Here is a 25,778-nt window from a genome sequence, read left to right as displayed (position 1 = left end):
TTCTTTTCAGAACTTGCAAACTGATTAAAGAAAGTTTTCTCCAATTTTGTTAGGTTATCTGAAACCGTAGTAATATTTGTATTGATGTTAGCTATACTATCATTAGAAGCTTTACTAGAATTAGTAATAAGATTGGTAAGCTTGGTGATAGCAGCGTCGAAAGCTTCTTAATTAAGGGGGCTAGCCATAGATTTTTTTTGTTTTTGTAAAAGGGTTGTGGAAGCGATTAAAAACAAGATCTAGTAAAAGTTGAAAAACCTAAACTAAGATATGATACCAATTGATGTGGTAAAAGAGAAAGAAAGCAATACAGAGATTGTTGTAGGTTAAGAAAGAAGAGAATTGAATAAGAAGAAGAAGAAACAGAGAAAAGTAGATGAAGAAGGAGATAGTTTTGATAATAATCGATTATAAGTTGTGTATCCAAAACAATAATAAGACTAGCCTTTATATAGACTTGAGTAAATAACTAAACTAGGAAACGTGAAATAAAAAGGAAATCTAAAAGAGTTCTAAAATAAAGAAAGACATGAACTAGGAAAACTTAGAAGCCAAGCTTCTATGTGGAACCTTCTGGAACATGTATATGCCCTGGATCAAAAACTTTCAACAAAAGCTTTCGGCTGAAAATGATCTTATATGTTAAAAGGAGGTAGACTCATCATGATTCAGATATAGTTTGCTTGCTAGCCTCCATATTTACTATCTTTTTTTGTTTCTAATGCCAGCTTATGTGGTGAGCTTGATCACGAGAGATTTTATCTGGGAATCTTATAATTGTATAATTGGTCCTAGATTGTTTTATCCTAAAGGAAGAAGGTGCATTGGCTACAAATATTGAAATAACTTTGCTCTCTGTAGATATATAGTTTGGAAAATAAAGGCTTATGGAGGCAGATCATCCATCAAAAGTTTGGTGGTAATTTAAATTCTTTCTTTCATAATCCTTTTAATTTTTTTGTGGGTTCTAGTGTTGCCTAAAGTCTAGAAATTTGGTTACAACTAACTCGAATTTTTCAATCAAGAATGATGCTTGTATTTTATTCAAGAAAGATGCTTGTTCTCTTATCTCCAATATCAGTTCCGTAATGTGTAGAAGATTTTCATATGACTTCTCTAGATAAGGTACTTGGGAAAGAAATCTTATATGAACTTGATTTATGTAGCACATTTGCTTCAGATAGTTGGTTTTCCATATAGGGTAAGGTTAATCACCTCTTCATTTGTAGTGTAGGAATACAAACAACATGAGCAAAAAAAAACAAAAAAAGGCACGCTAGAAGGAGGGGTCGAACATCCGACCTTGTGGTTAAGGGCCACACGCTCTAACCAACTAAGCTATTCGAACTTTGTGTTTAAAATAAACACAATAAAGAAAATAACCACGAATATATACATCCTACACCTAGGGCTGCACAAAACCGAACCATAACCGAAAACCGAAACCGAAACCGAAGATTTTTAACCGAACCGAACCATAACCATATTCCTATGGTTCATTAATGGTTGCCAGTTTCAGATAACCGACAGTATCGGTTTCGGTTTAGGTTTTATCTCAAAACCGAACCAAAAACCAATTGGTTAACCGATTAATAGTGACCATAGGATTAAATAATTTTAGGCCGTGGATGGGGATATTTAACCCTAATAACTTACTTCACTCGACTGAGTCTTCCCAAAAACGGAAAACCAAATGCTAAAACATATCGAAGTCCCACCATCACCTTCTAGTTTTACTTCTTCTTCTTCTTCTTCTTCTAGTTTGATAAGTAACAAATCTATCGAAGTCCTAATCACTAATCAGTCGAACGAAGATGGAGTAGAACTGTAGAAGAGACCGAAAATTGAAAAAGGTATTGTGTGTATCATTTGAACTGATTTTGATAAAGGTATTGCGATTGTGTATTTGTGTGTATCATTTGAAATGATTTTGATATTATGATTTTAATTATGATATTAGGGTTTGTAAAATTGAAAAAAATTGGGGATTTCAAATTAAGGTCATTTAGGTTGATTTACACAGTGGGTTTTGCTTAATTTTTAATAAATTTTACAAGTTAATTCAGATTGAATTTGTTAGTGGTGGAGTTGTAAGCTTAGGTGTAGATTTGAGCACAAGGACAAATTACGAAATGTACTTCTCGTTCCCGTCTGTTTGTGAATTGGATACTTGTTTTTGCTGTAGTTGATATTTGTATGCACTTGACCTGGATTTTTGCTATAGTTGATACTTGTTTTTGCTAGTATGCCGTTTAGAGTGGTTGTACATTGACATTGTTTAACTGAGTTGTTTTGTTTCCCTTTCTATTTATAAATTACGATTAAATTGCTAGAACAAATGCTAAATGCAGACTTGCTTTTTGACATAAATTACGATTAACATAAATGTATGGTTTATCACATTGCAGACTTGCCTTTTGACAATGCGAGGATCCAGTTCAACACCTACTGCCTCTGTTTCTTCTAATAAGCGTCCACCTCGACCTCCACCTAATGCAAGTTCAGATGGAGGTGCAAATTCAGCTGGAGGTACAAGTGCTGCTAAAGATGCTAGTGTTGATGGAGATGCTAGTGCAGATGGAGAGGCAACTGAAGCTGGCATAAAAGTGACAGAAACACATAGAAATAAGCGTAAAACCCCTGAAGATGCAACTGAAGATGACACGGAAGTGACAGAACCAAAGGGAAAAAAACGTTCTGATGTGTGGAACCACTTTGATATGGACCCCAAGCCTTCGAAATATGCAAAATGTCGCCACTGTAAGACAAAGATTGCAGCTCAGGGTACCAAGTATGGGACATGTGGTATGAATAATCATTTGAAGATATGTAAGCAGAAGCCCAAGGAGGAAAAATGACAACAAACTCTTGATTTTCAACCGGCTAGGCTAGGAGAAGAAGGAAAATTGGTTGCGACAACTTTTAATCAAGATGCATGTACAAAGGCAGTGATTTTATTTGTGATTTTAGATGAGCAGCCGTTTAGAGTGGTTGAAGGAGAAGGGTTCAAGGAACTTTGTAGGGTACTTGAATCCAGATTCAAGATCCCTTCTCGTATGACCATTTCGCGGGGTGTATTAAATTTGTACGAAGCTGAAAAGGAGAAGATGAAGACTACTTCAAGGAAAACAATGTGAGAGTTTGTCTCACCACTGACACATGGACCTCAAATGCCCAAAATAAAAGCTACATGGTTATAACTGCGCATTTTATTGATAAAGATTGGAAGATGCACAAACTGGTGATCAACTTTTCCAAATTTTAGGTCATTCAGGTGAGGTAATTGGGAAGATGTTAGAGGAATATTTGTTAGATTGGGAACTTCCTAGGGTTTTTACTATTACGCTTGACAATGTTAGTGCTAATGATTTAGCTATTGATTATCTAAGGGAGGATGGTCATTTAAAGGAGCAAGTGATTAGTTCAAATGGTGTATTAAATACTAAGTTTATGCAAGTTAGATGTGCTGCTCATGTGCTTGCACTTGTTGTGAATGCTGGCTTGGGAGAGTATCACATGGCTATTAAGAGAGTAAGGGCAGTGGTGAAGCATGTGATGAGTTCTCCTGCTAGGTTGAGTAAGTTTGTGGATTGTGCTAAACAAGAAAAGATAGATTGCAGAAAAGGTTTAGTTTTAGATGTGGATACAAGATGGAATTCCACTTACATGATGTTGGAAGCTGCTTGTAGATATCAGAAAGCTTTTGAAAGGCTAGCACGGGAAGATAAGGCTTTCAAAAAGAAGTTTTGTTTCAACGAAAGATCCATCCCTCCTGTATTCTCTACTTCTACCGGTGCTAGTGATGATGTTGACATGGAAGAAGCTTGTACTCTTGCTCATAACAAAGGAAACAATAAGGCCCCTCCTCCGCCTCCTATACATGCTCCATATATGGAAGATTGGGCCAATGCAAGATCATTTGGAAAAAATTTAAAGGTATTATATGATTTGACTGTCAAGTTTTCTTAATGTACTCGTGTTACTTCACATGAGTTCTTGTTTAACGTAAGTGCCATTCATAGAACAATGAACACACGGGTAAAAAGTTCAGATCCATTTCTCTCTGGTATGGGCACTAAAATGCTAGACAAGTTTAATAAGTATTGGGGAGAATATGAGAAAATGAACACTCTCATGTTCATTGCTGTTTTGCTTGATCCACGTGAGAAAATGAAAGGTTTAAATTTTATTCTTGATACTTTAGATATCACGGGTCCGTCATTACGTAAACACTTATCGACTTATGTGAGAACTGATTTTCAAGAACTTTTCGAAGAGTACAAGTGTCTCTATGCAAATGATGAAAACATGTCTAGTGCCACAAGTGATTGTAATAATGTTACTCAATCTTCTGGGGTTACTGATGATGAAGATTCCGCGTATGCTAGTCTAATAGCAGAGAGAGCAAGAGAAGATGAGGAGGATGACAATGTTGAGGGGAAAAATGAGTTGGAGTTATATTTAGAGGAGAAACGTGAACCGAGAATTAGACCTACCGGTGTTCAGTTTGAAATTTTAGGTTGGTGGAGGACTAATAGTACAAGGTATCCTGTATTATCACACATGGCGAGAGATATACTAGCCATACCAGTCTCTTCTGTTGCCTCGGAATCTGCCTTTAGTACTGGAAGGCGAGTTATTGATTCATATCGAAGTTCACTGCTGCCTAAGACAGTTGAGGCATTGATTTGCACGCAAAGCTGGTTACGGACACTTGTTGATCTTGATCCAAACACCTTAGGAACTGATGATGCCGAAGATGTTTCGGGTATTTTCTCTACTCACTTTTGTAAAATTCTGATTTGTTATTTTCTCTACTCATTGTTTGTCACTTATTGATGTAATTTCTTGCAGAATTTTTAGGTTCTCTTGCAACTTCTAAGTTCATCCGCATTGACATAGATGATGAAGAAGAAGAAGATTCAACTTTGTTATCGTGAAGTTGATTATAAATGATTTAATGGGTTAGCGGTAAGTTTTTCTAGTAGCACTATGACACACAACAATATGATCATCCAAAATACCACTTTATGTTGGGCTTGTGTACTGACTTGTTTTCCATATGCATATTCCTTTTAATGAACCTTAAACTTTATATCCTTTGAACTTCGTAGTGCCCTAAGATATTGTGAATAGATATGTCTTTGATTTTTTATATTAAGTTGAGAAATACTTGCCTATAAATGTTGGTTAGCATCAGGTTATAGTTGTTAGTTACCTCAGTTTGACTAATCAGTAGCTGTTAATTGCTTATTCATAGCTTTGACTAGGTAGTAGACTCTTGACATTGTTTTCCTGCGAAATCCCCATTATGCCAATGAGAATGATTTACACCTGGTAGTTCAACTAGGTTGGAAGTTTTGATTCTGGGTAGGCCGTATTATGTACTCTGAGTATGGTTTGGGTTTGGTAGATCAATTAAAAGAGTGCAGAGAAGTGATCAGTCCTTGCTGCGAAAGACTTAGCTTATCAACTGAAAATGATTGGAAATATGTCGACCATGTGCTGCTGATCTTGTTTATTTTGCTTGGGAATGTTGTTATTTGTTATTGTTGTTATTGCTTGGGAATGTTGAAAATGATTTGTGAATACACCATTTGTATGCTCATCTCTGTTTGTTTATCATTAGCAGGAGTTCCCGTGGAAGGAGGAGAGGTAGCTTGGGAGCCAGCAACTGCACTGGTTTTGTTTCAATTAATATGTAATTAAAATATGTTTGGGGTTTTTCTTAGCTCGATACTGCGAACCTCTATTATTTTTCAATTTCTCATAGCAGAATGAATCTTTTCACACTGATCAATTGTAGTTAATGAATGGTTAGGACTCTTATGAGGATTATTCGAGTTAAAGCACTGACACATTATTGTTTATAAATCATTCAGTTAACCAAAAACCGACTGGTTTTTAACAAAATCGAGTAGAAACCGAAACCAAATAAACCGAATAGGCTATACGGTTTCATTGGTTTTAATTATTGGAAAACCGAGTACATTGGTTTCGGTTTAGGTTTTGCCAAAAACCGATAAAAACCCAACCATGTGCATCCCTACCTACACCTGTTGGTTTCCCTCCAACGTTCTCATTATTTCATTTTCATTTTGATGTGCCCTAGCCAGAAACGGTGAGAAACTAAACTAATTTGGTTCCGATGACGAGAAATCTTCTTCCTCAGCAATTCTAAACAATAATACACCGGTCAAGAATTCCAATTCCAGTTCTTCCAGATATCTTCCAGCAGTACTTCTCTTCACCTCTCTCTCACTCACAATTCTCTATAACAAATTTCTCCATTCCCTTTTAACTCATCCTCTATTTCTGTCTTCTTCTTGTTTCTGTGTAGGTTTGCTTAGAAGATTGCTGAAATCTGAAGATGGAAAGAGATTATGCGTTGGAGGTTTAGTCTTATCAGAGTAAGTAATTACATACTTAGGGTTTTCATTGTCTTTTTTGAAAAGGGTCTCAGTGATTTTCTAATTTTGTTGTACTGTTACAGTAATCGAGCTAAGCCAGTATTTTCCTCTGCACCAATTGCTAAGCGATATGGTTTAATATCTCTTAAGACAGCCGATGGGATCAACATTTTGATTCAAGGCCCTATCAATAATTCTCGTTCTCAGGAATGGGTTTTCTCCAGAGGTTGCTACTACTACTACTACGACCACTACCACTACGACCACTACCACTACGACCACTACCACTACGACCACTACCACTACCACTACCACTACCACTACTACTACTACTACTACTTTATTCTTCTTAGTTACGCCTTTTCGATTTGTCTTGTCTCATGTTGAAATGGAGTAATTTTGGTTTGTGCATATAAATTGTTCTGTAAATGACTAAATGCGTAAGCTTCGAAAACAAAAAAATCCATATGAGTTATGCTTTTTAGGTCACAAGTGATGTTATGGATTACAACCTGCATTATTTCAGTCCTTTTTCGGTTATTAGTTTATTGCGAACAAATGCATTGGCAAGTCAATTTTGGTCCTTGTTGAGGAATATAGTATCTAACTATGGGTCATTGAAAGTTTGCATTGAGAACAGTATGTGCACATTCAGTATCAAATTACGATACCTGTTCTGGTATTTGAGGAATTTAGTATTATCTATTGATGGATACCTACACTATGAGCAGGTTTGCAGTCGTTTCATTGTGGGGTTTCCATTTAGCTGGGAGGATGTTGCTGATCAATGCTTGGACCAACAATCTGCTGGTGATGGTGCTTCAGCTAGTATGTCTTCCTTTGATGAGTCAAAAGAAGTGCTGACTTCTCTTTCCAACAAGAAGACGTTCACTAACATGAAAAGTGAAGAACCGGAAGATCTTAGTTGCAGTTATGATACTGGTATGGATGAAGTTGTAAAAGATGCTCCAGCATCTACAAATTCTGATGTGAAAAATGCTGATCCAAATGAGGCCACTGTTGCTGTTCCAATGGGAATCCTGAGTACAAAGTTGGCTAAAGCCAAAGGTGGAGTTAAAAAAGGTAAGTAGGTCGGAAAAAGAAGAAGGGAACAAATTCATGTTCTATTTCTGAGTCTGCTGGCTGTGGAGTTGTACAAGTCCATCTCAAAAAGGATATAGGTCATGTTTCTGAAGGAAAGCTGGAAAGATCTGTGTCAGAAACGCCCACTGCAGCCAGTCATAGTGTGCAAGAAAGATCTGGAAGTTGCAATTCTCATACCATGGTGGAGTCTACTCTGCAGAGAATTCCCAAAGCTAAAGTTAGTTGCTTGATTGAAGTGGGTTTAGATAAAACTATTAGCAGTAGGTTGAATAATATATAAGTCAAAGGGAATAAGAATATAGTGTCGGATTGTTGCAATGACAATGTCAACAGTATCCCTGGTCCAAAATTGGAGGCTTTTGAGACACCACAAAAGAAGTTCTTGATCAGTAGCTGTGCTCCAAATCCTTCTAGCTGTTATATTGACAATGTAAAGAAGATTATGAGTTCACCTAATGGCAGAAGAACAGCTAGCAGAATCAGCATACTGGGAAACAATTTGAAAAACGACCAACCTACCAACAGTAAGATTCTGCGTGACAGTGAAAAAGTTAACTTTGTTTCCTTGGGTTCTGATTCTGTAAATAGTAAGGTAACAAGTACTGATGGTGAACTAGGTGGCACAAGTACTTCTGATCAGCCCAATGTTCAACTGCAAGGGACTATTCCTGGAAAACCACATCATGATCATTATTCTAAAGATGGGCTTCAGACAGATTTTATGCATTCCCCTGTCCCTACCGGAGCTGTAGAAAAAATTAACTCCGGAAGTGGTATTGATGCACAGAAGGTCGTGAGCTGAGATAATCTTGCACATCTTTCTATAAGGTTGGTGATGTGAAGGATGCAAGTAACCTGGTGTCAAAGGAAAGTGAAGTAAGTAAACGTAGCCAACTGGATATGTCAGGAAGTACAACGATGAAGGAAAAAGTAAGTTCTAAAACCTAAATCTCCATTTTATACCTTGTACATATTTTCCTCTTTTCTTTTTCTTTTCAAAATTCAACTAAGTTATCTAAAACCTAAATACTTAAAAGTATTTGTGAGAACTTGAAGGCTATGATGATAAGATTGTCCAAAAAAAGTAAGTTCTTACATCCAATCTCCATTTTGTACATATTTTCCTCTTTTCTTTATCTTTTCAAAATTCAACTAGGTTATTAAAACCTCAATACTTAAAAGTGTTTGTGAAAACTTGAAGGCTATGATGATAAGATAATCCAAAGAAAATTCTTAATTTAATATATGAACATTACCCGAGCTACGTCTTCTTCAGAACATTTTTCTTTGTTACTTTATCCGAAGCTGTATTGAGGCCTTAAATTATTTCTGTTTAGCAGTTTAGGTCAAAATTAAAATGTACCTTTTAAGTATTAACTGTAATGATCGGCTCCATTTGTTTAGGTACCTGCACTGCCTTCTAACACTAAAAGGAAGAAACAATCTTCAACTGTCCAAGAACGTCCTAATCTTAATCTCAAACGAACAAGATCTGGTAATTCTGTCAGTCCCTTTTTCAACTAGCAATTGAAAATTTTGGGTTTCATTTTGAACTGCCAAACTGGTAGAGTTTATTTAGAGTGTTGAGTTTCTTATGATGGATATGTATTCTGCAGGGAGACTACTTTTACCTCCAGTAGAGTTTTGGTGAAACCAACAAGTCCCATATGATAAGGTATGTGATATGTCATATGTTCCCACTTCGAGTTTGCTGACATGCACAGAACTACAGTTTATATTGGGAACTCTCTTTTCTACCCAACACTATGTCCCTCACTGAATTCCATTTTACTAATCACCTTTCACTATTTGGTTTTAACCCCGTGGTTGCTCAAAGTCACATCTTCAAGTATTTTTCCCTTCTTTATGAACTTCCTGTTTTTGTTCACATTAGCTAGATGTTTCTTGTTGGCACCGTCTTCCTGTTAATGGGAGAGCTGAAAGCCAAACTTTCTTCTGTGTTGTATGCTCTTGTAAATTCTTTCTGGACTCTCTTCAGAACATGAATGGTGATACTCTTGTTTAAATACCAATTTTAGTATCTTCAGAGTAGAACTTTCTCCAGTTTTTTTTCCTAAAAATATTTTTCTTTGATGGAAGTTATCTATTTCCCCCTCTTAATTTTCATTACATCACGTAAATTCAATCAATAATTACAATCGTGTTCTTAAATTAATAATATCAATTTGCATAATTGTCTTTTAAATTTTCCTAATCAATCTGCCAAGTTTTCTTCTTAATCTGTTGTATGAAAGTAAATTGCCTATCAATAATTGTCGTTCTCAGGAAAATGGGTTTTCTTCAGAGGTTGTTACTACTACTACTATATATCTCTTCTTCTTCTTTGTTATGCCTTTTTGATTTGTCTTCTCACATGTTGAAATGGAGTAATTTTAGTTTGTGCATATAAATTGTCCTGTAAATTACTAAATGCGTAAGATTCGTGAACCAAAAAAAAATAAAAAAATTGTGAACTATGCTTTTTAGGTCACAAGTGATGTTGTGGATTACCCCCTGCATTATTTTAGCCCTTCCGCTTAACCACGAACAAATGCATGGACAACTGAAATTTGGTTGTCATTGAAAGCTTGCACCGAGAACAGTATGTGCACATTGAGTCTCAAATCACGTTACTGTTCTGGTATGTGAGGAATTTAGTTTTATCTATTGATGGATATGTACACTATCAGCAGGTTTGCAGTCGTTTCATTGTGGGATTTCTATTTGGCTGGGAGGATGTTGCTGATCAATGCTTGGACCAACAATCTGCTGGTAATGGTGCTCCAACTAGTATGTCTTCCTTTGATGAGTCAAAAGAGGTGCTGTCTTTTCTGTCCAACAAGAAGACGTTCACTAACACGAAAAGCGGAGAGCCAGAAAATCTTAGTTGCAGTTATGATACTGGTATGGATGAAGTTGTAAAAGATGCTCCAGCATCTACAAGTTCTGATGTGAAAAATGCTGATCCAAATGTGGTCAGAGTTGACGTTCCGGCGGGCATCCTGAGTACAAAGTCGGCTAAAGCCAAAGGTGGAGTTAAAAAAAGGTAAAGTAGGTTGGACAAAGAAGAAGGGAACAAATTCACGTTCTATTTCTGGATCTGCTGGCTGTGGAGTTGTACAAGTCCGTCTCAAAGAGGATACATACAAGTGTTTCTGAAGGAAAGTTGGAAAGATCTATGTCAGAAATGCCAATTGCAGCCACTCCTAGTGTGTCAGAAAGATCTGGAAGTTGCAACCACGGAGGAGTCTACTCTGCAGAGATCTTCCAAAGCTAACGATAGTTGCTCGATTAAAGATGGTTTAGATACTTTAAAAGTTGCTCTAATTAGAGTCGCTGCAACAAGAAGGTTGAATAACATAAAAGTCAAAGAAATAAGAATTGAGCGTGTGGATTGCTGCAATGACAATGTCAATAGTATCCCTGGTCCAAGATTGGAGGCTTTTGAGACACCACAAAAAAGGTTCTTGGTTAATAGCTGTCTTCCAAATCCTTCCTAGCTGTAATATTGACAATGTAAAGGAAATTATGAGGTCACCGAATGGCAGAAAAACAGCTAGCAGAATCAAAATACTGGGAAACAATTGAAAGACGACCAACCTACCAACAGTAAGAGTCAGCGTGAAAGAGAAAGTAAACTATGTTTCTGTGGGTTCTGATTCTGTTAATAGTAAGGTAAGAAATACTGATGGAGAAGCTTCTAATCTTATTCTCAAATGATCAAGATCTGGTACGTAATTCGGTTAGTCCATTTTTCAACTAGCATTTGAAATTGATAGTTGTTACGTTTCATTTTGAACTGCCTAACTGCTTGAGTTTATTAAGAGCATTTAGTTGCTTATAATGGATATGTATTCTGCAGGGAGACTAATGTTACCTCCAGTAGGGTTTTGGCGAAACCAACAAGCCCTATATGATAAGGTATGTCATATTTCATATGTTCACATTTAGGGAGTGTTGACATGCTCAGAACTACAGCATATGTTCTGAACTCTCTTTTCACCCGTGGTTGCTCAAATTCACGTCTTCGTGCTGAGACAGCCTTAAGCGCATCTGTTGTGGCCAAATATAACTTATGAGCCATGTCAAATTTAGAGCTACTTATTGGGTTCCAATCTATGCAATTGAAATATAGCTTATTAATGTTTGAAAAATATCTTTAGAGAATTATTTAAAATAGTTTTTCTTTATTAAATTATGTAAGGGGTAGCAAAAATAAGATTAATAATGTACAAGAGTGACCGAGGCTGATAACATTAATAGTGTGACATTATCTCACCCTCTCTCCCCGTATATATTTTCTCTGAGCGACCGTTAACCGTTGTAAGCAGTTGTTAATAAAGAACGTACTGATCCTAAGAAATAATTGACCCGAAGGCCAGGTTTGTATTAAAAGACTTTATCCATAAATGCACCGGCTGTTATATTCTTGTAGGTGTTTTTCTCACATCAGTCAAGTGTATGATACGAAATTGAATGGCTAGTATAACTATCATCGGATGCATGCTGTTGCTGGTCTATCATTCCATTACGATCTGATCTCACATCAATCAACCAATTAATGTGTACTTATAATTGTTTATCGAATACTACTCCCTTCTGCAGGGACTTGTTCATAAAATTTTAAATTCGTTCATGACAGTCTGGACAAACTCTATCAAAACAACGTACTTTATGATGTATACTGGTGTTGACATGTAATTCCAGTATCAGAGAAACTGAGCTGTTGGCTTTGATATTGTTTTATGTACATCTGGAAAGTTTGTTGATGCTGGTTATAGTCCTTGTTGTCCAATGATATTTGTTTTGTTTGCATTAACATACTGATTATTTTCTCATTCGTATTTATATGCAGTGGTGGAATGAACGGTTACCTATCCCTTTGTTGTAGAGATCCTTCGCCTACCATCTTTCGCCCTCCTATTACAGGATCGGAAGATATTATGAACAATCAAGAGATGTATTTTTTTTCATTTCCTTCTGAGGCTAATTTCTTTCGTAAAGTTTCTAGTTATTCATATTCATGATTCCTTGCTTCCTTCCAGATGTGTCATATACAGACTTCGAGATTCGCTCAAACACATAACTCCAGCTGGGGTTATTTTTCCAAAACAGGTAACTGGCCCCTGGGTAGCACAAGCTTGACTTGGAAAGTCTTGTTGCATTTCATGATTTTAAATTTCTCTGGAGAACAATAGTTTTCGTCCAGGAAGATGAAGCAGAATCACTGTCAAAGCTGGTGATGGTCGTAAGTGGGAAGGAGGTTATATCTTACGATCTTAAAAAAATGAGTGTTACCCGACTCCATTCTTTTCCTGGATTATTCTTTTTTCTAGATGCTCCTACTGGAGGTGTATGGGGTCATCTTTATAATTACATCGAGTCACTTGCGTGTGTTTGATGCAATTCCATGTCTTTATGGAGATACAGTGTGATATATGGAATCAGGACTAATAATTCAGTTGATTAAATTTATGCTCTCCTGCAACATCTGTCAACTTTCCATAGAGATACCCTGTATTTCTGCTGTTGTTGTTGCATTACTCTTAGAGGTAGCTGCAATACTAGACATTGACTTTTTGCACATTTACAGTAGTAATTTCTGTTTGAACCTGCATGGCGGTCGATGCTTGCACGTTGTCTACAATCTCTACAAATGCAATACCAGGCTTTGAACTCGGTCATTCGAATTTTCATGAAGCCAGGGTGGAAGAGCACTTGCAGCATCTGACTTGTTGTTTCCATAAGGGAGATTCTGGATGACAGTATGTTGTTTGGAGCTGCATTAGAATCTTAGCCATATCCTGAGAGGATAGGAGCCTGCAAATGTTGAAACAAAAATGTTTTCCCATAAGCACAGATGTAAACTGTGTTGCTCATAAAATAACTTTTTTTTTTTTTTGAGACTTGTGAATGAGCCCAATGCCTTGTCTCAAGTCTTTAAACACAATTATTTCTTAGAAACCAACTTTCTACACCAGGACTACAAGTACTTTGAGTCTGATTCATGGGTAATGAAAAACATTGTCAAGGAAGCTTCAGTTTACACTTTTGAAATATTATTACAATTATTGTTCAGGTGAATTAGACAGTCACCTAGGAGAGGGATTTAAACCAGTACAACCTAATACACCCCCCACAATCGTTACAAGCAGAGCAAATAACAGATTGAAAAGACAGGAAAAGAACAGCACACTCAACAAGAGTCAGTGCAGAGAGAAAGAACACTCAACAAGAGCCAATACCAGAAAAAACACAAACACATACTCAACAAGAGAATGAATGAGTATGATCTCTAATGTAGAGGGAGCATTATGTCAGCTCCATGTGGGCATACCCCCCAATATGGCATCTTCAGCAGATTTACCATCACAAGCTGATTCCCAATTTCAGCAAACTGAAAACGCAATTCTTTCAGTTTTTAATATCCAGTCACATGCTCATAGGAGCACATCATAGCAAATCTCCTATTTATAACTCTCATTAAGCTCGAATGGAGTACTTGTTGTTTAACACTTGTTTGCAAAAGATTGTATTCGTTCCGGATTATGGTTTCTAATTGCAACCCGAAGTTTGTCCTCATGTAGATATCAAGAACTTTTCTGAAGAAATCAACCACGTTCCGTTATCACAAATGCCGTGTGCATTATACTCATGGCGCCAAAATCCGATGTTATCCCCGTTTTCAGCATTCATCCAGTACAAGTTCAAATCATTCACAAGACTCACTAACAATCTGTCATCAAAAGCTTGTCCTTTGCAACCCGCTGGGTTCGGTTGGGGTTCCAACCATAACCAATGAACCGTAAAATCTGGCACGAGATACATTTGGCTGCATATTGGGTAGCCGCCGCAGACGGTGTATCCCCATTGCAAAGCTAAAATATATTCTGCGGGTGGTGATGGTGGTGGTCGTCGTTGAACTTGTCCATGGCTATGATACTGCTGAAGAAACGCTGCTGATTGTGGCAGCTGAGTAACTGCTCATCACATATCACAATAATGGAGAATCGTTAAAACAAGATGGAAAGTCATATCTTTCAAATGACATTTGATACTGCTAGATAAATTCATGAATCTTGCAATCACCTAGTTTCATGCATCTAGCTAATTGTGTCAACTGATTGTAAGAAACTTGAAGCCTAGAAAACTTTCTTTGTGCTCTGATAGGGTTTTACATACATCAATGTCCTCCTACCATAAGAACATCACTGATGTTGATTACACCAAGTTAAGCTTTCCCATCCAAAAAAAAAATGTGTGAATTTCAGAATTCTAACATCTACGATATGATCTGCTAAAAGATAAGATACCCATTCTGGAGCTAAACATTCATAAGCTTTTACTAAAGAAGAATCCATGAAAGTAGATTCGTGTCATATTCAATATCCATATAATAGTGGAAATTCCAAGATAGTGAAAACCCAGAATAGAAATTGAAAGAGGAAACGATCAATAATTAGGTACCTGTAGAAAAGCAATAGAAGCTGAGCGCCATGATTTGAAAGAAGAGGAGGCAGAAAACCATTTTCTTGTAAGGAATCATTTGATATAACGCTACACATCTATGTATAAATTTATGTGAGTGTTCTCTGATTTGACCTGTCCATCTTATTTCTACTCCAATCACCGGTTGGTAACCAGCTTCCATTCTTTACTGTGAGAAATGACGATGATCAAGAACTAGTGTACGCTTCGTTTCTGGTTATTTTGATCCCTTTGACAATGTGATATACGTATCAATTTCAAGAACAGTTACTCAAAACCAGAAAAGAAAGATTAAAGATCTTGAGTGATGAAGGACAAAGCAAAGAAGTCAGTAAGAAGAAATCAAGAAAAGATGCTGAAGCGTGAGAGACAGAATTTCCATCAACTTGTGTAAGAAACAAATTGAAGGTGGAGATCGAGGCAGAATTTGCTTCAGAACAAAAAGTTGAAGTTGAAGTTATAACTACTAACGGGTTTTTCTTGGTACTATTTGTTTCTAGGCTAAGAAGGCTTCCTTTGGGTTGTTTTATATCCCAACCCCAACTCCTTAAAGCAACACAGGCGTGAATGTAGGTGTAGCTCAATCCGTTTGCTGTTCCAGTTGCTATGATCAACCTAGTTGGCCCGTCAATTGGGGTGTCTAGTCCTTGAGCTGCAAAACAAGTGTAACATTTTTAAGAAATAATAAATGTGAAATAGGAATTACATGCCATTTGCAACAGAGAATAACCAAAATTGTGTTTTTAGGGGGACTGCCATCAATGTTATTGCAATCACAACTTTACCATGGAGGAAATCTGCAAGGCTCCCTTTGGGCATGCAATCAAAGACAAGGAAATTTCTCTCTTTTGGGACACATGTAGTAAGCGCGAAGGGACAAGAGATTCGGGTTTCAGATTCTTAGCAATTTTCTCCCTGAACCTCTTAGCTGCAACTAAGACTTCCATCCTCCAATGTAGCTATGTGCGCTCCAGCTACCACAACACCTTTCTCTCCTCCTGCAGCAGCAGTAGTGACTTTGCGAACGTTATCATCACCTCTTTGCTTTGGAAGCATTCCTTCTTCTTCTGCTAAGCATACAACAAATTCGTATAATACATACTAATGTTATGAGAACCGACAATAACAAGCCCCAAGCTATGCAAAGTATGCTTTCATTACTCAATTTCCCACTACTAGTTTTCGAAATTTCCATCTATGGGGAAGATGGGAGAACTTGAGAAGGTGGGAGTGACTGACACGGCGTCTCGCCACACAGCTAAAAAAGATCTGGAGCAGAACCAGAAAGATTCTTAATAGACGCATTGAAAGAACTGAGCTTAGGTGAATATCACTACTAAGCTTTGAAGAAAAAAAAGCAACCCCTTTACGGATAGTTCCATCAATCTTGAGTCATTGAATTTTCTTCGAAATTAGCCATTTGCTCAATGAATTTGGAACATGTCCAGTCAGAGAGTTAGGATTTGAACTTTTCCACCACCCCAAGTGTCAGGAATAGGACCAGTAAGATTGTTGTTGTGCAATGCAAGAAATATGAGTGAGTTACTGCTAAGATCAAGGGTTTTGAGGCATAGCACAAGAACCAATAGCCCAACAGGAGGAATAGACCCCCAAAAATGGCTTTTCAAAAAAGGTGAGATTTTGTAGTAGTGCAATAGAACTAGGAATCATACCAATAATTGAACTACCATGGAAGTTAATCTTACAAAGAGCCGATAAATGACAGATTTTTTTTCCGATTAACCGACTCCTTAATCCTTTCCATGACCTTTGTGAACATTTTGATACCAACCCATTCACCAGAACAAACTTCTAAATTAGAATCATTCCAACTCTTCAAAAATACATATGGATCGATTAAATCATTTTGAATCCCTTGAAGTGCATCATGATCTCCTAATGTCACAGCAACTCCATCTAATTGGTAACTTAAGCTTTGTTTAAACACCAAAAACAACAGCACTGGTTGTATTATAACCATTTGAAATGTCACAGAAATTTGTGGGTGCGCATAAAAATGGATATCCCTCTGACTCGCCTGAAGAAAGGAAAGAAGGAGGAGAAGATGAATGTGTTGATTCAGAGTGAAGAGAGGTGCTGGTTGAGGGATTTGACAGGGACTAGTAGTTCTAGTAAAAGTTTACACTGGATTTCTGTAACGGCTAGTTGTTTTGTGTGTGTATTTTGAATGGGAATCTGGAATCTTCTCAACTAATGCGATTCTTGACCTTTGCTGACCTTGACCAGTCAAGGAGCAGGAAAAACAAAAATAAAAAGAACAAAGCCACTTCTGAACTTCTGACTCCCGTCTCCTCGTAGCTGACCTTGACCAGTCAAGGTAGTTGGCGTATAATGGACCAGTTTCTGCGTTCGAGTCGAATGAGCAAGATCAATTGGTATAGTAGTGGCGTGGCGTGGCGTGGCGTGGCGTGGAATTCTAGAAATTTTGTGGTGGATGACTGGCTTTCTCTATCAGATGCAGAAGAGGAATTTCGGTGGTCGGTGGAATTTGATACTACTTTATTAGAGCTAGCTATTTACGTATTGGGGAGAGAGAAGCTTTGTACTTATGTGGGTGGTGACTTCAAATACTGTCGTTTCAGCCGTGACCGGTGTTAATTGTTATTGGCTGGCATGAACCCTAAACCCCGTACTTAAAGGCCAAGCACAATGGTTGCCCATTTCCCTTAGCTATAGTCAGTTTTTTTTTTTTTTGCTAGAAAAAATGATTGTATTAAAGAGGAGAGAGTTACACGGTGGAATTGAGAAATTCAGGGATAAAACCCATCCATCCTCCAATAGTTCTAGACCTTCTACTAAACTTTGCTACTTGATCGGCAAGAACAATATGCACTCTACGCATAAAATGAAACTTAACAAAATTGAAACTAGGAAAGAATGTTTTGCAGTCATCTTAGCTATAGCCAGTTAAAGTTAAGCAAAATGCGAATGAATGTCACCTCACTCTCGGTAAGGAGCGTTGCTTAGCTTAACCACATGGAAACACATTTTTCGTGTAAATAGCCTAAAATGGAAACTCAATTTTCGTTTGTTTTTTTTCTTTTATTATAGGTTAACATATAATTAAGAGGAAAAAAAAGAGATATAATAGAGAAAAAAAAGGTTTTAGTAAATAAAAAGAGTGAAAGAGAGTAGTATTACTATATTAGTGTAAAAGAGTGAAAATCAGAAACGGGTATTGAATATCCACTAAATAATTCATGGAAACTGAGTTTTTGTAAAATAATTTTTCAGTGGAAACTGAGTTTCTGTGTGATTCCCCTTATCTAAAGCTAGTATTAGGTCTGACCAACTCCTTAAAGTAGCTAAGAAATTTCACTACATTAAAACGAACCGGAAGACCATAATAGGAGGATCGACCATAATAGGAGGATCTCTCTACGATTAAGTTGTAGCGAATAAAAGCGAATCGCTTATTATTGTGCTTGGCCTAAGAACACACATTTTAGGGGATAGCTTCAAAATGGGAGATACAAAAAGATAAAAATAAAATAGACACTATAAAATAATTTAAAGAATAATTTTGGTAATGGCTAAATTACCCTTGATTAACTAGTTTTCAATTAGATTAGCTTGTTAAGATTAATTAGCTATAGTAGTCTGTTAAGATTAAATTTAAGATTCTGAGTTATTTTGATTTTATTGTTTTAAGTGTTAGTTATACTCCCTCCGTCCCTAAATAGATGACCTATTATTTTTTTAATTTTGTCCCATTAATAGATGCCAATCATTAAATAAGGAGATATTTCTAAATCTATCATTTTAATTGATTATTGTAGTATGAGAAATATGTATAGTTTGACAGCCATGTTTATATTTGTTACATGCGTGTTTTAAAATGCATTTTGATGTTGTAAAGTTTACGGATATATGTGGTATAGTTTGAGAGACAAATCACTTTTAAGTTTTACTAATTATTATCACAAGGATATAATTGTAAAAAGATACTTTAAACACTATTATCTCCTCATTGCCTTAAAATTTGTGTAAATTTGAACTAAGTCATCTATTTAGGGACGGAGGGAGTAAAATAGAGAAAAAAAAAGGAGAAGAAGAGGAGGAGGAATTTTGGAAGGTTTTAGGGAAACGAGAGATTCTGGTGAGAAATTTACTATCACTTATCGGAAAATGGGTCATTTGTCCAAATATTTTTAAATCACGGTTCAAATGGACGAGTAAAAAATAATTTGGGTGAAATGGCCAAAAAAAAAGATAGTAAGGATGAAACCAGTTTCATCCTAGCTTAAATTTAAAAAATAGCAAGGATGAAACTGGATACATCCTGTGTAAATTAAAAATAAGAAAAAATATTTGAAAATGGGCACGATGAAACTGGTTACATCCCGCCTATTTTTACATTTTTGTCCATTTAAACAGTATCAAAATCTAACTGTCTATTTCACCCAAAAAATGTTGAATTTGATCTTTTTAACCAATTGTGTGTGTCCGAACGCGGTTAAACCTGGAAATTTTGGTTTTATTCGCGTGGTAATTAAGCGATGCAAACCCACAATCGACATTATTGGATGATGAATGCTATGACGACTGCAAAGAATTGATATAGTGTTGTGTACTTGTGTTTGACCTGGTTTCCACGTGAAGTAATTTCAGGATACCGGAGTAGGGAGAAGATAACAACGGGAAGCACCTGATAGAAGTTGGAAATTACCATCCGTGGTTCTAGTTATCTACCACTCTCATTGGATGAGGCCGTGTAGAAAGCATCTTAACCGCGTCAACGACTGAGTTTGGATTAGAAAACAGAGAATTAAATGTGAAATATCCGCGTGCATGGTTGGGATGAAGTTCTTAAGAGAATGGAAGTTAAACTTGCAACTTGGAAGAAAAGGTTTCTAAGTAAGGCAGATATGTTAGTTTCAATCAAAAGTTGTTTAGCTAGCTTAATTACCCATTTATTTTCTTCCATTGGTTCATATGCCAGCTAGCGTTGAGATCAAGATGACAAGACTGATGAGAATTTTTGTGGGGTTCTAATGAAGATAGAAGAAAGATGTCTTGGGTGGTTGGCCTAAGATTTGCAAACCAAAAAAGTTTAGAGGTTTGGGTGTAAAGAATCTGAGAATGACAAGTAAGGCTTTGAAGGCAAAATGGATATGGAGATATTCCGCGGAAAGAAAAGGATTTATGGAGGAAAATTGTGCAAGAAAAATTCAAGAAAAATACTGCACACTTAATGCCAAATGATGATTCTAAGCCACAAGGTACATGTACGTGGAAAAACATTATCAATTCCACTTATTTTTTGCATAATCATTTGGATTATCATTTGAATAAGGGTAATTCAATTAGATTTTGGTTAGATAAATGGACAACCAATGGACCTCTCTACGTTAGGTATCCAACAGTTTACAAAGTTAACAGTCAGAAATTTGCAACTATTGCCGATACGGTTGTTGGTGGGAGACTTATATGTACTTGCAGAAGGAGTTTATCTAATATTGATCAGTTGGAGTGAGATTCTTTGTGTAACGAACTGGGTCCGGTTTGTGAGTTGTCTACGAAAGAAGATAGTGTTAAATTGAATGGGGGTTTCTCTGTGAATAATTTTTATGCAATGCAATTAGACACAAATGCGAAGGTGGATTACGACAAATATCTGTGGAAGAAATCAATACCACCTAAAGTAAGTTTTATGTTTTGGGCCTATTTCCACAATTCTTTGCCAACTCTTTCTATGTTGAACAGCAGAGGCGTTAATATCAAGAATGAGTTGTGTGCTTATTGTAAGAAGGAACAAGAGACTGCAAATCCCATTTTGCTTCGTTGCACATATGTCGCAGAAATTTGGTCTTATTTTATTAAAGAATTCAGCATTTCTTGGGTTGTTTTAGTTGATATGAAACAACAGTTGAAGCTAGGAAGTATAATGTGCTAAAAGGAAGAAATAGATAGATTTGGTGAAAGTTGATTTATGTGATTCCTTGGAATCTTTGGAAAGAAATAAAAAATAGAACGTTTTGGGGTGGAGCTAAGGATTCTGAGGAACTTATTAGGGTCATAATGCAGACGCTAGCTATTTTGTTTTCAGATAAAGATGCTTTTTAAAGGCATTTCTATAAACAAAATTCTTTTTCACTGGGAAGCAATACTTCACGTTTAAATGTGAATGATTAATTCGTAAGATTATAAATTTATATTTTTATTCTTTAATATAACCTTTTTTTTTCAAAAAAAAAAGAAAGATGGAAAGCGAGCCTAAAATACCAAGCAAACTATCTAGACGTAATCATGATACCAGAATTTAGGACGTGTACCCGAGGGAGGAACACATCCTGATCAAGATCTCGGGCATGAGAAAATACTAGCGCCAGGAAAGAAAGCTAGCCATGTAACAAGATGCTCAAATAAAATATTTTATGTAATATTAAAGTAAGGTGTATCAACATTTTTTTCTATAAATACCGAGTAGATATCAGCAAAAGCTAAGTAAGTTCGGGATATAGATAGTAAGTTAGGGTTTGTGAGTGTTTTAAATATTATATTTTTCTCTTGTACTTCCTGTCTTCGTCATTAAGAAAGTATTTAATTTTTTTTTGTGGAAGGAGATAATAATGCCGAACCACGTTAAATTATGATGTTCATTTGTTTACTCATGCTTTCATGTTTATGGTTTTGTATTATTCTTACATTTTATGGTCAGATCTGAGGGTTAAGATGTTTGTTGTTGTGTAGCTAGATATATGGATATCATAATTTGACACTAGAAACAGGAATGGTAAACACATCTGTTGAGTAATTTTTGGAAAAATATCTTCTTACTCGAGATTTTTCCTTGCATTTTTTATCTCAACGAAAATTTTATGGTTTTTCCTTGTCTTTGCAAGAAAATCCTAGAAACTTGTTACGAGTCAGCTTACCCCTGCAATAGATCTTGAGAACATCAGCGTGTCTATGATATATGTTTGCAGAAGTTCAAAGAGATTCTCAAATGTTATAAGCAAAATACTCGAGTTCATTAAAATCTTGAAGGGGTGGTACACTGTTTTACGAGGGCTAGTACTCCGATTTCTATTTTCATAATATCCAAGGATCTGAAAGTTTCATGAAAATTCAAATAAAAGTTTAAATCTAGCAGGAAAACCAGTTTTAATCTTGCAACAAAATCTCATTTGTCGATGAAGAATACAGAACAATATACCCTTAAAGAAAGAAGGCGGTAGTCATCCACAAAACTCTACCTTATCTCAAAAAAAGGGGGCACCACTGAAAAGGGTGGTACGGTAGTATAAAAAAGTTATCTAGTCATTAAAGAAAAATCCATTTTGGGAATATTTTCAGTCTCATCAGCAACACAGTTGCATTTATGTATTAGAATTCTTTGGCTTCTTCTGTAAATACCATCTCGGAAAAGTGAGACGGTCAGTTGTGGAGACAAAAATCAGTCTTGTGTCTGATAAATCAGACGAGGAAAAAAACTGGTGCAGCCTTTACATGTTAATCATTTTTCGGATCTAGGATAACTTGTACAAAAATAGATTAGTTCTAGCACGAGATAGTAAAACTATTTTTCCTCTAGATGTAGGTGTAGTATTCGATGAATCCAGAAGAACGAATATCAGGATTGAAGAAAAAAAAATTAAAGGTCAAAAAAAAGAACAAAGATGCGTCAGAAAGTATTATCATAGAAAGGATACCCGAGGATGCTCGAATCAACTCTGACACAGATTCATAGAAATATGATCAAAGGCAAGAAGATGAAGAGAAACACAAAGGAGATGACGACAAAGATATGGAGAAAGGTAGAGACATACACGAGAAGACAACGGTAGACGCAAAGGACAAAGGTACCAGTTATAAAGAAACTCCATCAACCGAGGAGATTTCTAAAATACACAATACAAAGAACTGCATAAATCAAATCGCATATGCGAGTTAATTGAGATTTCTTTATCAAGTTTTTATTTATAAGCTAGAGTTCGTAAAATAACAAAATCAGTTTGTGAATATAAAAACTAAATTGACATCTCCTAAGGAACTTATTATGCGAATGCAACGTTCTGAACAAAAAATTGTTCACAATCTATTTTGCAATAAATTCTTTATTGCTTGAATTTCTTCTTTAGAATTGTTCATTATAATACTAGAATCATACGACATGTTTCGGTAAATAGAATGTATTAGAGTATTGCTCGGTTGAACCCACCAAGCGTTGATATGTCAATTTTGGCTATCTTATTTTAGTATTAAAACACAATTATAGTCGCTTGATTAAGATTACTAGAGTCAACTTCATTTAGGTTAAACTAGAAAGTCTAGGAATGTTGAGACACACAAGTATTACTCTTAAGACCTGAAGAACATGAAGACGTAACGACTACAACAAAGACATCCACTTGAGATTAATGATATTGACTTGACTTGTTTCCATTTCTATCGTTACTTTCAAGTCGTTTATGATTGAAAACATAAGACGCGAGGTTATATTTAATAATCTAGTATTATACTTGTTCATATTAGCATGATCGAAGTGTCAAGGAAGAATATTTAACTACGAAGTATAACGTTGATATTTTGAACTTCGTAAATGTAACATCGACGTAATCTATGTAACTTGTTACTTGATTGTATATTAGATATAGGTGTTATTTCATTCTAGGAAACTATGTTTCATTACATATGTTTAAAGGAAGTACATATATGAACTTGCTTCGTAATCGAAAGGAAATAAATAGATGTTTTGGTCCGGTTTTCTATGAAGATCTATTGGATGACCAATTCGAACCTGTAGATGGGGAAAAACGATTTGCTGTTTTTTACGGAATTGAGGAGACGTCCGTGTGGAGACTCCTTGAACCGAGCAAAATGTTGAACCTCACACAGATGCACTGCAAGAAGGGAGTGCTTTAAGTTCGAGATATCAATCTGTAGGAATCCAGCCTAAACCAAGAACAATGGTCGTTCCAGAGTCAATTCGGTCACAAGAGAGGATGGGTTGATCTGTAGGAGGGAAGCTGAGAAATGTGCGGGATCAATGATGATCTGAGATTGTAGGTGTGTTGTGAATTCAGCGTAGGAAAGTTCTGAATGATTGAATTTTACTCAATTGAGAGTGATTGCTCAGACGATGAGTTCGTGTAGACGAAAGATTGTCTGTATGAACTTGCCAAAAAATTGCTTGTCCTTTCAATCATGATTCAGAGGTCTTTTATATTTCTAAATTGAAAACACCATGATCCCATGAAGTGTGACAGTTGCTGGAACCAAAGAGTGGGGAAGTGGGAAATCATGTCAAAAACCAGCTGCTCATCGTGCGGAGACTTGGTTAACTTTCCACCCACTACTTTGCTGACTCTTCCAAATGATTGCACGACTTACTCACATTCTCGTCGTGTGTATGAACACACGTGCCGTAGACCGCCAGACCAAAACCCTAGTTAATATCCCCCCATGTGAGACGATTGATGTCTCGTGATTGTGGAGTCAGTTGCTGACTTTATGGGACGATGAGTCCATGTATTGCTGAGTTGAACATGATTTGCAAATGTTCTGAAACTCATGAATTAAATGTCTGCTGAGACGAGGTATTATTATGTTGATAACCTAAGACGAGCAAGTGTTGCTGAATTGTTGAATATTGATAGTTGAACCAATATTCTTTAATCTGAGCAAATATTGCCGGTTTGAGCAAATATTGCTCGTTTGATGAATTGTTGATAGCATGACCAAATAAAACATTAATTTAAGATACCGACTGTTGGGTCGAGTATAATAAATAAAAGTGTTGATCATGGGATCAACATAAAATTATCAGTATTTAAATCTGCTCAGAATCACGTTTTTGCAGAGCTCTGGATTCAAAAACCCTAATTTTAATTAAATTGATGATTTATTGAAAATCAGCAGCACATATCGAAGGGACCGGCTACCTGGGATGATAATTCCACCATGTAACGCCCAGATTCTCGAATGATAAAAATACCAAAGTCTCTTGGTGACCAGTTGGTGAAAGAATGATTAAATGCTGGTTTAATCATTTATTGAAATAATGCTCGTGTGAGCGTCAGATAATAAAGTCATGAAAAGATGAGGGACCGACCAAGAGGTCATGAGACCAGCTCTTGGTGGCCGTGGGACCAATTGATGGTCGTTTGACCAAACCCTCAATTGTTTGAAAAGATTTTGAACCTAATATGAGCAATTGAGCAAATTAGGTTGAAATCATTAAAACGTGTGGGACCAGTTGTTTGCAAGCCTTAAGTCCACCCTTGGTTGGTCAAGGGGATATTCCCGTGTCACCATAGTTTCCATGTCTCAGTCATGAGAGTTTCAATATTTTCCGATGTGCGTTTGAGCAACATTTTGAGAAAATATGCAGAATCCAGGGTTTTGCTGAAACTAGGAAAAATACATGAGATGATGAAAATAATAAATAAAACAGGGAATTGCAAGGCGTGGGACCGGCCACGGCTAGGGCATGGCCGGCTGACAAGCACGGGCCCACACATTTTTCCCAGTTTTATGTAATTTTATGTATTTTCTCTGAATTGAGGGAAATTCCATGAAACTAGAGAGTTTTATGAAATTAGGGAACTTCCATGAGATGAGAGAAATAAAATAATAATAAAATAAGGAATGATGGAGTATGGGACCGGCAATGGCCAAGGGATGGCCGGCCGGCCAACGGGCACGGTCCCAAGGCACTCTTCCCAATTTTATGTAATTTTCATGATTTTAGGGAATTTTCATAAAATCAAAGAAATTTGTTAAAACCAAGGTATTTTGTTGAAATCAGGG

General features: G+C 36.4%; 1 protein-coding gene, 1 long non-coding RNA gene and 1 other non-coding gene across 4 annotated transcripts; 1 reads left to right on the top strand and 2 right to left on the bottom strand.

The window, feature by feature from the left end:
- Positions 1-1,274: 1,274 nt before the first annotated feature.
- Positions 1,275-1,348, bottom strand: TRNAK-CUU. Its single transcript has one exon. It is a non-coding gene; the product is annotated as a tRNA-Lys (tRNA).
- Positions 1,349-7,993: 6,645 nt separating this feature from the next.
- Positions 7,994-12,989, top strand: LOC113285964. Of its 2 annotated transcripts, XR_003329034.1 has the most exons (6): positions 7,994-8,444; positions 8,919-9,009; positions 9,131-9,189; positions 10,208-11,435; positions 12,370-12,474; positions 12,560-12,989. It is a non-coding gene; the product is annotated as an uncharacterized LOC113285964 (long non-coding RNA). The 2 variants fall into 2 exon arrangements; XR_003329033.1 differs by having other exon boundaries at positions 12,370-12,989.
- A 975-nt stretch (positions 12,990-13,964) lies between these two features.
- On the bottom strand, positions 13,965-15,080 carry LOC113286242 (ribonuclease DdI-like). The gene is made up of 2 exons (XM_026534906.1): positions 14,982-15,080; positions 13,965-14,494 (listed from the first exon to the last, which is right to left on the bottom strand). Exons 1-2 carry the CDS (start codon positions 15,058-15,060, stop codon positions 14,094-14,096), a joined length of 480 nt encoding a protein of 159 aa, XP_026390691.1. The 5' UTR covers positions 15,061-15,080; the 3' UTR covers positions 13,965-14,093.
- Between the last annotated feature and the right edge of the window lie 10,698 nt (positions 15,081-25,778).

The sequence above is a fragment of the Papaver somniferum genome, chromosome 6 (genome assembly GCF_003573695.1).
Source record: "Papaver somniferum cultivar HN1 chromosome 6, ASM357369v1, whole genome shotgun sequence".
NCBI classification, from domain to species: domain Eukaryota; kingdom Viridiplantae; phylum Streptophyta; class Magnoliopsida; order Ranunculales; family Papaveraceae; genus Papaver; species Papaver somniferum.
The sequence above is the reverse complement of the archived record's forward strand: the minus strand, read 5'-3'. Positions and strand labels throughout refer to the sequence as shown.

Coding starts and splice junctions, on each gene's coding strand:
- LOC113286242 (XM_026534906.1), bottom strand. CDS start 15,060: ATGATTCCTTACAAGAAAATGGTTTTCTGCCTCCTCTTCTTTCAAATC. Junction 14,495..14,981: donor CTTCTATTGCTTTTCTACAG/GTACCTAATTAT, acceptor TGTGATGAGCAG/TTACTCAGCTGCCACAATCA.